The sequence below is a fragment of the Pseudorca crassidens genome, chromosome 19 (assembly GCF_039906515.1).
Source record: "Pseudorca crassidens isolate mPseCra1 chromosome 19, mPseCra1.hap1, whole genome shotgun sequence".
In the NCBI taxonomy this organism is placed as follows: domain Eukaryota; kingdom Metazoa; phylum Chordata; class Mammalia; order Artiodactyla; family Delphinidae; genus Pseudorca; species Pseudorca crassidens.
The window spans coordinates 32638191-32651625 of NC_090314.1; the positions used below are offsets into that span (position 1 = coordinate 32638191).

General features: G+C 40.3%; 1 protein-coding gene across 1 annotated transcript in view; it reads left to right on the forward strand.

Moving 5' to 3' along the window:
* ANKFN1 (ankyrin repeat and fibronectin type III domain containing 1) overlaps positions 1–13435 on the forward strand; it is a 138789-nt gene that overhangs the window by 110199 nt on the left and 15155 nt on the right. Inside the window, exon 15 of the mRNA XM_067715378.1 lies at positions 6626–6792. Within this exon, the coding sequence (XP_067571479.1) occupies positions 6626–6792 (167 nt within the window). The remainder of the gene's footprint in view (positions 1–6625; positions 6793–13435) is intronic.

Sequence of the window (13435 nt, forward strand, 5' to 3'; positions counted from 1 at the left end):
CGTAAGCAAGAGCAACAAAGATAGGAAATGATATCAGAAGATCAGCAGTGGCCAGATCATGCACGGCTTCACAGATCATGATAAGGGCTTTGGATTTTACTTTAAGTGTGCTGGAAATACAATAGAGATTTTTGAGCAGTAAAGTAACATATTAAAAGCTCTGCAGAATCTGGCAGTCCTCCCCACAAAAAAATAAAAAGCTTAACTTGGTTTAACCCAACATTTTCCAAATTCATATGACAACAACTAGAACCATTTTAGGCATGGCACCTGTTAAAAACCCACAGAAAACATACTTCAGGATATGATGCCCTAGAACAGTGCTTCTCAAACGTTAATGTACATAGGAAACACTGAGACAGCTTGTTAAAATAGATTCTTGGAGTCCCACTCCAGAAATGCTGAGTCAGTAGGGGCTGGAGAATTTGCATTTCTAACAAGCTTTCAGCTGATACTGAGGCTGCCAATCCATGGACCACACTTGAAGTAGTGCTGCCTAGAACACAGAGCAAAAGACGTTTCAGGAATTTACAAAACTAGGGTTGTGGTTAGCAAAGTAATAGAATCCAACAGTGTCTATCTCTTTGACCCGTCTTACCTCTTCTCAATACTAAAAGCAGTATAAGACCATCAGGTACTATCCTTCACCTATGAAAACCAGGCTGTAGATCAAAGCCTGGATCTCAACAGTTTCTGACTTTAAGATGTTTTTTCCTAGAGTAAAACATAACTTCTTATCCTACTGGTTCTCCGTTGTTACCATATCGTTGGTGACCCACTTGATTAATGAGGGCCATGTAAGTTTCCAGAAAAGACCACTTGATTGGGCTTGTTTCCACTGGCATACACAATTCTATTAGTCTTCTCTAGGGATCAGGAGGAAATATTGCCAGTATCAGGAAATTAATATACTCTAGTACTACGCTTATTGTACTTTAGCACCACCAGCAACAATTTTTTAAATACTACTGGGCCTTAGTGAGAACCATGATAAACTCTCTCTTATTTCCAAGCAATCAGAGCTTCCAAAGAGGCAGATTATCAGTTACTTCCTGCAAGCACTTCATAATACCGTCTACAGGAACTCCTAAGAGCTTGCTACAGTGGGCCTAGGCCCCTCGAAGAAAGACCTAAGCAATTTTTGCTCGTTTTTGTAGGTAGGTAGGGATTTCTATATTCCACAGACAGGTCCATAGTAAAAGGTCAATAGATACACTAAACATTCCTGAGGAAGAGAATGTTGTTGAAAATTCAATCAGAACTCAGAAAATTGTAATAACAACATAAGAGTTCTAAGAAAACTTGAAAAGTGCAAATTATGGGAATATACACCCTATAACAGAATAAAGTGTTATACTATATTTCAGTCTGACTTGTATAAGTCACGCCTTATACAACGAAAAGATTTGAGATTTGGCACACTGACCATGCTCCTGCCAGTGGCCCGAGTGAATCATAAATAACTTGCTAACCAGCTATGGGAAACTGTATCTGTGCCTATTCCAGCACAAACTAGATCTAGCAAGGACAAAATGATAAAGGAGCTTAGCCCTCTGTCTCCTGGAGTAAAGACTAGGCTGAGGAAGACCCATAGGATGTTCCTTCATAGGATTACTTGTTGGGGAAAGAGAGAGACCATCATACAGGAGGATGCTGTGAGACCTCTATGAGCAGGGTTGAGCTGAGGCAAAGTGGTACAACTGCAGACCCACTCCCCCTCCACAGCGTAAGAGCTGATACTCCCCGACTCTTTGGATAGGAGCAGGATAGCAATCCTCTGCAGTAATAAAGTATGTGCCTAGGGAACAACAAGGGTCACTATTTATGCTGTTCCCAGAAATGAAAGGAAAAGCCCTTAGAAACTCTGTTCAGTGATATGGTCTCTTGAGGATTTGCCTAGCCTACACTGAGGAGGTCACCCTGCCCTGACCCTGTGGGCAGTCACAATTGAGAGCAGGCCTATGAAGAAGAAAGTTGACTTTTATCAATTTCCTTGGCTCTATGATTCCAACTGACTTGACTAGCAAGATTAAGAAACTGGGGAATTTTTTAGAAACAGTTTGAAGCCTGGTATATATTTCATACTTCAGTGCTTGGCTGCATCCTTCATTCAACAAATATTTACTGAGTTTCCACTGTATGCAAAGCACTGTGCTGGGGCTGGACATAGAGACATTAATAGGACACAATCTGCCCACCAGAAGTCTAGAATCCAGTGGCAGATACAGACGTCTACACCAATAGTCCCAATGCAATGAAAATCCTGCTGTTAAGATGTAGGTTGTTGAATTTCAGAGGAAAGACACCTAATCCTTTCATACAGAGATAATATTTGAGATAGACCCTGAAGTATAAATAAACATTCAGAAAAGGAAAGAAAAGGTAGAAAAGGAAAATCATTTTAAGCAGAAGGAATAGCATGCACGAAGGCTTGGAGACATGGGAAAATGCAGCTCAATTAAGTACACTCTTAGTAGTTCATTGTGAAAGATGCTTCAGGCATCTGAGGAAGAGTGACAGAAGATACAACTAAAATTTAAAAAAGTAAAAATCACAAAGGGCTAGGCCATCCTAAAGCGCTTAGATTTTATCCTACAGGCAAAGAGGAGTCATTAAAAGATTTTAAGAAAAGGAATAATATGGTCTTACTAGGTTTTAGCAACTCTGTGGATTGCAGGAAAACAAAAAAAGGACTGAGACTAGAGGCAATGAGACAGTTAAGAGACTGGCCCAGGTGGGCAACGATAAGAACTCAAACCAAGACTGCCACAGCAGGGGTACAGAAGAGAAGGCAGAGGCAAGAGGAATTTAGAAGTTAAAATCAATAGGACTTTGTGACTGATTTAATGTGGTTGAAGAGCAAGATGGAGGAGCCAGAGAGTCTGAATAGGGTGCTGAAATGGATAATGCTGCCATCTACCAGAACAGGAAATAAGAGGGGAGGAACAGGTTTGGGGGGAGGGGAGAGATGATGAGTTAGTTCAGTTTGACAAATGATGAGTTTTGTTTGAGGTGCCTGTGGGATATCCAGGCATTGAGCCTAATGGAATCCAGGCCACAGGCTTATAAGAAATGGCACGGTCTCAACCCTCATTCCTAATGCCCATTTTTCATGATTTAGGATACCACTCCTGAATTCCAACATCAACTCATTCACTACCAGGAATCTTTAGAGAGGCATCTTATGCCCAGGTTCCTTCTGACACCTTGGCAAAGAATCACGGAACTAAACTGACCCTAGGAGGTAATCTTGTTGGCTCCTTAGCTTCCAAACTAGGCTACATGGCCCAGATTGATTAGGACTTTACTGAGTTAGAGATCTTTAGGAAGAATATTCTAATCTCAATCCCATTCTAATATTCTACCTACTAAATGCCTCATTCTTCCCAGGGGGACGTGGTAGGGATGTGAACAAAAATTTCTTTTATATCTGATATGTGCCACATGCTACGCTGGGCACTTTACTGTTTACTATTATGTTGTCTTATCCTAGGTAGATATTATTACCCCTGTCTTAGATATGAGGAAACGGAGGCTCCCAGGGGTTATATGCCGATTATTATGAAGGTAGTAAGTGGCAGAACTATGATTCAAATCCAGTTTCATCTGATACCTAACCCTGAGTACTTTCCACTCTACTCTACTCCTAATCTGACTTCCAGTGTTGGTGCCAACAATTTTATACAGAATAAAGAGAGAGAAAACACCACAGAAAATCAGTCTTAGTTTGTAAATTAATAACAAATCATGTGGTCTGGGATAATGCATTTTTGTATCCTTATACCATTTTGCCTGTAAAATGCATGTGATTCACATTAGAAAAAAATTAGAAGCTTCCAGTCTATCCTCCCCTTCTCAGTGATGGCTACCAAATGTATCATTGCTAAACCACAAAAGACTATGTTAAAGTAACATTTGTTAAAGTAACATTAAAGGCTCTGGATAAAAACCACTAGAGCGGGAAAGTGAAGCCCTGTCCTTGTCGTTGAAAGGTCCTCATAGCTCACTGTGGTGAGTGGCACGGGTGGTGTGGGCACTGTGAGACCACCCACTGATCCAAGGCTCTGACCACAAGGAGACACAACAAGAGAAAGTTGTGGACACCCTGGCGTTCTAGAATTCAGATGGGACCGATAGTATTTCCTTTAAAGAAATTCTTCAGTGCCTCTCACTATCTTCCCAGTCATATTTTAGAAAGAAGGAAAAAAGCTGATTTTTTTTTTTTTTTTTTTTTACAACTTGGTTTGGAAAGGCAGACTGTGAGACACTTCACTCTCTCCACTCTCCAGCCAAGAGAGGACATCTGTCAAGTGCAAACAGGATATAATTCCTCCTTGAAAGGCATAAAGACACATTCAGGGAGCTACAAGGGTCAAGAGTAAGCTAAAAAGTAATGGTGACTCTTTCCTGTAGAGAGGCCAGTAAATATCACAGACCTGAAGTACACCTTTTGAAACAGGAAAAGCAAAAGCACCTTGAGAAAAGAGAATGGAGGGAAAGAGGAGACTTTGGAGGAAGGGTCTGCTCTCTTCAGATCAGGGTGCACATTTTGTTGTTGTTCATTCAGTCAATAAACATTAACTGAGAAGTTATAATGTTCCAGGTTTTGAGGAAATAAAAATTAACAGGAGACACGGTTCTTGCCCTCAAAGAAATCACAGTCTAATACCAAGGCAGTCAAGTAAACACATTATTACAGTAAAGCAGGATCCGTGTCCTGATACATTTAGAAAACAAGTGGTCTAGGAGCACAAAAGAGAGAAACTAATTCTGCCTGGAGGGAAAGAGGTGTCCATGAAGATTTCACTGAGGAGAAGATTATTTAAACTAAAATTTTCAAGTATCAGAAGAATCTGACCTGAAGGTACTGGTAAAAAAAAAAGGGTATTGGAGGAGAAGGAAATGGCATGTTCACAAGCATGGAAGCACAAAAGGGCCTGTAGTAGGTTCAGCTTGACCACAGTGTAGGGTCAATGCAGGCAGACAGCAGAGGGTGGTTGCATGACAAAAGATATGACTGAAGATAAATTAAAATCCTAGATCTCAAGGAGCTTGCTTTATAGTGATGTTTGGATTTTATCCTGAGTCAAGACGGAGCTCTACAGAGGTCTGTAACCAGGGAAAAGCATGAAAAGTAGATCATTTGGGAAGAGCTCAATAGTTTGTCATTTAATGAGATCAGTTCTTCTGTCAGACAAGGAAGTGTTAGAGCAGAGAAAGTGAGAAGGAAGGATCTGACACCAGAGAGAAAAAAAAAACCCAGAACCAAAGCTACTTGAATTCAGAAACACTGCCTTGAAATGGTGCACAGCTGGAATACGGATGGGCCACTGGAGACCTCACTCCATTCTTCTCTACTACTTCAGTAGGAGGAAACACAAACAGAGCAGCTTACCCTTATACTCAACTGAGTTTCATCCTGAGAGAAGATCAAGTAAGGAAGCAGGCAGTGGTAAGACGGGAATTGTGGGGTACACAAAATCTCTCAATGTGCATTAAAGTAGGGCTCCCTCAGTAAGGTGCATAGATGACCAGATGCCCCATTTTGAGGTATGTGGTTTTAGTTTCCCTAAATGTCCAGGTCTAGGTCTCAGGAATCAGCAGCAAAGAGGCCCAAGGACAGTAGTTAGATGTTCTTCCTAGAATTCCTCACCAAAGAAGCCAAAATAAAAATGTTTCCATTCCACAGATTTGTTGAGTTATTACAGCCCTATTTCCAAAGCACAAAACACACTGACGCAGGTCAGAGGCACACAGAGTAAGTGAGGTTCCTGGCGAGTGAGTCTCCAAACTCAGCAATGGCCAGGAAGAGACTGGTACGACACTAGTCTGAATTGGGATGCTTTCCTCATCTTACTAGAATCTGAAGTTATGGTATATGATCAGAGCCAGTCGGAGAAGTATGAAAAATCGGATCACCTCAGGTTGCCTGCACCAGGCTGAGTCCCACACTCCTCTCTCCCTCCTCCATGATAGAGATGAAGATTAGACTGTTTCCTTTGGCCTCTGGCCCATTATCTTTCAAGAGAGGAAGGTGAAGACAAAAATGATCTATCGAGCGTTAGCTCCATCATCCTTCCAGAGGAGCTGAGGAGTGGAGAGGCAGGAGAAGAAGCAAAACTCATCATACTAGGTCTTTACAGACATTTCCCAGCCAGACAAAAGACAAAACATACGCTGAGAAAAGCATGCCTTGTATCTTCTGGGACTTCTGGCCTTGGAAAGGAACACGCAAGATACATACTGGAAATCAGACATGGCAGTCAAAACTAGGTTTCAAATTGCTACTTGCTTTTTTTTTTTTTTCCCCCTTTAAAGTGATAAGCAAACTTATTCTCCCAGTAGTGGCCCAACTTTAGGGGCTGAACATAAACTGCAGCTTTAGCCGACTCCACTTCCCCATACCTTACCAGGACTTGGTAAACCTTAAAAGGGAATACTGTATGACTAAAGCCAGACAACTGGCCCCTTAAGAGCACATTTATAATTTATTTATGGCCTAATATTTTCCACTGATAGGATTAATAAATCATGTTTTCATTCAACTTGTTTCCTCTGAGGTATGAATTTCTCTATTTTGATACCAGGTCTTAACCATGTTTTATTTTGCTTGTCCATTTTCCAGTTCATTTTTGCAGCTACAGGGAGAAATTTATTAGTCTGTATTGCCGCCTTTCTGCTGTTGTGGAGCTGGATTCTCTGAATACCCAACAGTCCCTGAGGGAAGCAATCTCAGACAGTGAGGTTGCAGCTGCCAAACAAAGACACCAGCAAGTTTTAGATTTCATTCAGGTAACAGTTTGTTTCTTCTGAGGTAAAAGGGAGAAAGAAGGGACATGGTGGAGGGGATGAGAACCAAGCATAAGAAAGAACAGCAATCTGGGCTAATTTAAAGACAACCATGTGCAAACAGCCTGTTGGTTTGGTTAAAATGCAGAGCTCAAGGAAATGTGAGTTTTTATACAAAGCCTTAAGAAAAAGCTACAGGTAAAAACACTGTGTTAATAAGAGCTGTATCAGCCCCTGTGGTAGGTAGCAGTAGTCTCCCATACTGGAGAGAAAAATCACTGCCAGAAGTAGAGATCAGGATATTATCCTTACCCAGTAGCCCACTGATAATTCCAACACAGAGAAAAACTGTATTAATTAATTCAATATCCCAGAGAAAAAGAGAAGAGAACGAGCCATCAGTTTATGTTAACCCAAATTCAGCTGGACCTAAGATTTCTCATCCTTTGGACTTCCTTCTGGCTGAACTGACACTTTAATGTGCAGCTACAGAGGTTAAAAAATGTGTTCCCTGTCCATGGTCTTTTCTGGAAAAGCCCTACGGTGACATCTTAGGGGCTTGAGAAAGGGGTACTGACCAGTCAACAAGAGAATTTGGATCTAGTCTGAAATTGCCCCTAAATCCCTTGGACAAATCTTACGCTCTTTACGCCTGTAGTAACCCAATGCACTAAATGAATATACAGTAGTCCCCTCTTAACCTCAGGGGATATGTCCCAAGACCCCCAGTGGATGCCTGAAACCGCAGATAGTATCTAACCCTATATATACTATTTTTTTCCTATACGTACATACCTATGCTAAAGTTTAATTTACAGATTAGGCACTGTAAGAGATTAACAATAATAAAATAGAACAATTATAACCATATACCATAATAAAAACTATGTGAATGTTCTTTCTCGCTCTCAAAATATCTTATTGTACAAATTTAATGCCTCTTCCGCCTCAACTAAGCACTTATCATGCACTGTGCCCAGAACTTTTGCAGTCTGAGGGGCAACAGCAAAACTACGAAGAATTTCTTTTCCTTCAGTTTCACGGAATGAAGATTCATTCTTACCACAGATCTTAGCAACTTCACCATATTTTTTTTTCTTTCCTTATTAAGTCAAGAACTTTCACCTTTTCACTTAAAGGAAGCACTTTGTGGCTTCTCTTTGTCATAACCAAACTGCCAGCATCACTACGTCTTGTGCTTTGGGGCCGTTATTAAGTAAAATAAGGGTTACCTGAACACAAGAACTGCAATATGGCAACAATCTGACAACCAAGGTGGCTACTAAGTGACTAATGGGAGGGATACGCTGGACAAAGGGATGATTCACGTCCTGGGCAGGACGGCGCAGAATGACAGGAGATTTCATCACACTTCTCAGAACAGTGGCAATTTAAAGCATATGAATTATTTATTTCTGGAATTTTCCATTTAATATTCTCAGATCTCAGTTGACCAATGGTTACCGAAACTGCAGAAAGCAAAACCATGGATAAGTGTGGACTTCTGTAATAGCAATAGCCCCACCATAAATATCACTTTGACATATATTCAGGTCCATCTAATAAATATTTGTTGGACACCCAGGTGTCAGGCACTGTAAGGGAGATACAAAGTTGAATTACACATGGTCCCTGACCTTAAAGCATTTAAAATGCATTAGGGTAGACAAGAAATGTGTACAAACACTATTTGTAAAATGAGTTAGGTGCCAAAAGAGAGGTACAAAAAAAAAAAAAGTTTTGTGCCAACACAAGGAAGTAAAAATTTACCTACATTTGTGGGCATAAAAAAGTTGCCATAGAAGATGTAACTGAGCTGGGCCTATAGGGATGGGTTAGTCTGTAGTGAGGAGAAATAGACTAAGAGGCAAAGAAAAAGAATCAACAGATAAGGCAGAGAGAGCAGAAAAATCGTATCTGGGGAATGATGAGTAGTCAAGATTAGCTGGGGCATAAACTGAGTAAAGGGCAGTAGTGAGAAATTAGGTAAAAATGAAAGTAGCAATGAGATCAGATCACACAAGGGCTTTGTTAAAGGCCATGGTAAGATATTTGTACTTGATTCTGCAGGCAACAGGGACCTGGCCAAAGTTTTGGAGAAAGTCAGTTATAGGTTCTCACAGATGTTTAGGATAGATTCACGCAGGAGAGGATATTCCTTCCGTTCGCATTGGTATGGCCACACTGGTTGTTTATAGTAAGTACTCATTCTCATTGGCTACTAAAATAATTTACATACCGTTCCTAGATCTAAGGAGAAGTAGACTAAAGGCAGGGAAACCAGATACGAAGCTACTGCAACCCTCCAGGCAAGTAATGAGGACCTAAGATGAGGAAATGCTGTGAGCTTTGGGCAAATAAAGTTCTCTAAATCTCAATCTCCTCATCTGTAAAACAGGGATGATGATAATAATAGTACTAGCTCTCAGTGTCACTGCGAGAATTCAACAAGGTAATGCATGTAAAGCATTCACTAAAGTGCCCACACATAATAAGTATGCAATAAATTATACATTCATTCATTTATTAATTAGTAAGAAGGGAAAATGCTTTAAAACATGATATGCAAGATTGTGGGTTTATTAAGTACTCAGGAAGAAGATATTGTAATATGCTTGTAAAGTGTGAGCAGACAAATCCTATCCTACTTCTCTCATCCTAAATAAGATATTTCAGGTGACCTCTTAGACTATAAAAACAAACCTTTCAAGAACTTACTTGCTTTCTTGACCTGAGAGTGCAGTATTTAAAAATTCAAAACATTTACATCACTTACTTTATTGCCAGTAAAAGTAGAACACGGACAGGGGGAAGGTGGTGGGAAAAGGAAGAATGAAGCATGAGGAGAATATGAAAGATTGGCTTCTCTTTTGAACCCAATGTAAGGAATAGTGGAACAGAGTAAGAAGAATAATGACTAGAAGACAATTAGCATACATTTTTAGTCTTGAATCTTCTACTGATAAACCTTGGAGTACTGGACAATGCATTTGATCCAGGGGCCTCAATTTCCTCATATATAAAATAAAAGAATTGGACTAGATGCCTTCCTAAGCATCTGGTTGGCTCTAACATTTCATGACTTCTTTAACAACCATAAATATTTTTAGAGAAGCACTTCTCTAATCATACCTTAAGTTCTATTTCTGCTTTATTCCACTTAAGGCTCCCCTGAATCCACTATGTTCCAACACAAGAAAGCTGACTTTCTTCAGTCTGTCACAGTCTCAAACTACTCCAAGAGTTTCTGGCTCCATTCTTACTTCCAGATGACTATTCTCACTCCTCTCTTTCACCTAGTCTAGGGCTCCACTGCCTTTTTCTCTTTCCCGTTCATCACACCAGTAAGTGGGATGGATAAAGGCAGGCCAGGCCAGGAATTCTTTAAAGTTCTAGCCTGCTCTGGCCTCCCAAAGCAGGCAGCTTGAGGGCGGCCTCTACATACTCTCCAGCCAGCCAGGTAAACGTAGACTTGGATAAAAGCTAATTCCCAAAGGGTTCAGAAAAGCACTTCTTGGCCAGGCTGAAACCAGACCTTCTCCTTGCACCCACAGCCTTCAGTGGACTGCCTTGCTCCATCCAACATGGATAACTTCCCTGGCCAGAGCTAATGCAATATCATCTCTCGCCTTATCTATACTGGGCTTCTCAATCTCTCTTGCTCAGAATGAAAACCAGCTGCAGCCATTCACCCACTGGCATTCACAGCTCAGCTCACCACACACCATAATCTGCAGAGGCAAGTGACAACTGTGAGAGCATTTGTAGGATTCCAGATCTAAGACAGTGCTGAAGGCACTACACAAACCAAACAATGTAAACAGCAAGGGAGTCTATGTAAATACAGTAAGGAAAAGAAGCCAAGGAGTGCAGCCAGAAAGGCGAAGGGCTAGGCCAGGGGAGGTGCAGAAAATCACAGATAAGGTATACAGCCTTTACAGACAACACATGCAGCAGAAATGTCAAAGTGTTGAGACTTGGCACTTGGCATATCCTGAGCTGCTAAAGCCTAAAGGGCAATTAGGCTATAATTTATATACTGTAACGCTTCAAATGCTCCTAAGCTGTAATAGAAACACAGCTCATTAAATATAGCCAATCTATCATCCCCTCAAGCACCTTGTAACTGTGCTGTGAGAAAACCAATCACCTTCACATTTAAATAAAAATATTATCTTGCCTGAGTACAGAGAAAGGGGTGTAATTTTGGGGATGAAAACCAAAATTTTTAAAGGGCAGGGTGAGAAATGGATGCAAAACTTTTAACCAACAGACCTAGTAAGTTCATGGTCTTTCTTTTTAAAAAACGTGTCAGCAAGTCTTTAGAAGCTGAATTTGGACATTAAAATCAGGGGGATTATGTTGGCAGTTATTTTTAGATCAACAGTAAGAGGTAAAAATGGGTGAAAATTGTGCTTCTTTTAGAGCTACTTAGCTAAGTCCATTAAACTCAGTCCATAGGCTTCCCTGTACCTATGTTTTTGATTTTTCTTCAGTTAATACCTCTTCACTTCATCACTGAGAAAAGTTAAGAAATAACCATTGTTTCTACACATAATTTTTTAAATTTCTACACTAACTCTCACTATCCATCCTCAGCAATAAGGCTAAAGCAATCCATCCAAAGAGAACAAGTAGATTGTTAATAATTGTAGTCATTTCCTAGGACTGCTGTATTAAATTACCACAAACGGGGTAGCTTAAAACAACAGAAATTTATTCTCCCACAGTTCTGGAGCCCAGAAATCTAAAATCAAGCTGTTGGCAGCGTCACACTCCCTTTGGAGAGTGGGAGAATCTGTTCTCTGCTTCCTCCAGCTTCTGGTGGCTGTTGGCATTCCTTGACTTGTGGCCACCTCACTTCAACCTCTGCTTCTGTGGTTACACTGCCTCCTTCTCTTCTGACTGCCACATCTCCCTCTGCCTCACTCTCATAAGAATGTCTTTATCAGGACATTTGTCATTGGAATTAAGGCCCATCCAGATAATCCAGGATGAACTCCTCCTGTCAAAATCCTTAACCTTAATCACATCTTTTGCCATACAATGTAATATTTACTCTTTTATCATACAAGGTAATACAAATTCCAGGGACTAGGACGTGGACATGTATTCCGGGAGGCCACATTCCGTCCACTACAATAACCATGATTGTCACTGTGACAACTGAAAACTTTATGACAACGTACAGCTTACAAGGTGCACTCATCTACATCATCTTACTTAATCCTCATAATAACTCTGTTCGAGGGCAGAGACCTAAAGAATTAGATACCCATTCATTCATACCTTCATTCGCTGAATAATCATTTATTGAGTACCTAGTCTTTACACAGCCAAAAGTTAAAGGTACAAAAGCACAGTACCTGCCCTTGGCAGGATGTCCAAAAGTTGTCCATAGTCATGCAGTGCCTTAAACTTTGAGATGAGAGTATGCTGCATGAGGTAGGATCAATAAAAGCTAGCTAAGAAAGCAACAATCCCATTTAGAAAATCTGTCCAAGTCTGGACTTGGACTTCCATTTTAGCCTTACCCCCTGAACTTCAGATTTCTCTCTTTACATTGTTCAGAGCCTCCTCATGGGCCTGCCACTGCTGAACCTTCAGCCCAACTCACTGCCTTAACAAAGCCTGAATGCTCTCGTTACAGAACATTACTAGAAAGCAAGGGAAAATGGCTACCAACGCTGCAGTGCCATTCACTAGTTCACTCAAGCTTGCCTGTCACTCTGAACACCACAGACTCTCTCAATTTCAGACTCTGTGTTTGTTGGGAGCACCAGGCTTGTGGATTCTTTAGAGAGTATTCTTTAAGTACACATTAAGGCCCTAAAAAAGGAATTTTGAAAATAAAAGAGAACACTGGATACTCCCTTCTACAATCAGAGAGACCTTAACCTTGTAGTATTCATACAATGAACACCTTCTACTTGGAAACTGAGTGACACCAACTTTCCAAAGGTTCTTCAAAGATAAATCATAAAGTGTCAGAGCTGGAAGGGAACTTAGACATTCGGTACGACCTCTTCTTTTTACAGTTGAGTAAGTGGGTCAGAAGTTAACGGCTTGCTCAAAGCACCCAGTGAAATTAGATGCAAAGCCTATCACAAGCTCCAGGGTCCCATGAAAAAATGTCATTAACAACTTTCTTGGAGAGAGTCAGAATAACCAGAAAGTTTATGGACAGTGTCTATTAAGATCTGGGAGAATATCTGTCATCTACAGAGATAGACACAAAAATATGAATGACTTTTACAACTGAGTAACAACTATTATACTTTATAATGAAAATGTTAAAATCACTTTGGTAACCCAGAAATCAAATGGGCTACTGTAAAATTACAAGGATGTTTAAATTACTTAGGAAGAATACGCTGTTTAAGCTGTTTTGTACTTTAGAAGCACTTATATGTAAGAAAGTAAGTTTAATATATGAAAGTTATTTCTATTAAAATAGGTCCAAGAATCTCTGCTTATTCCAGTGATGCTTTGTTCTTCTAGTTCACATAGAACTAAAACTACATTCCTTTCTTCACCTGTTCTGAAATTCAGACTTCATCATATGCCTTCCCCATAATATCCTAATGAGGAATATTTCATTACATGCTGAGAATTAGTAACACTTCATATGTATGAGAAATGTACC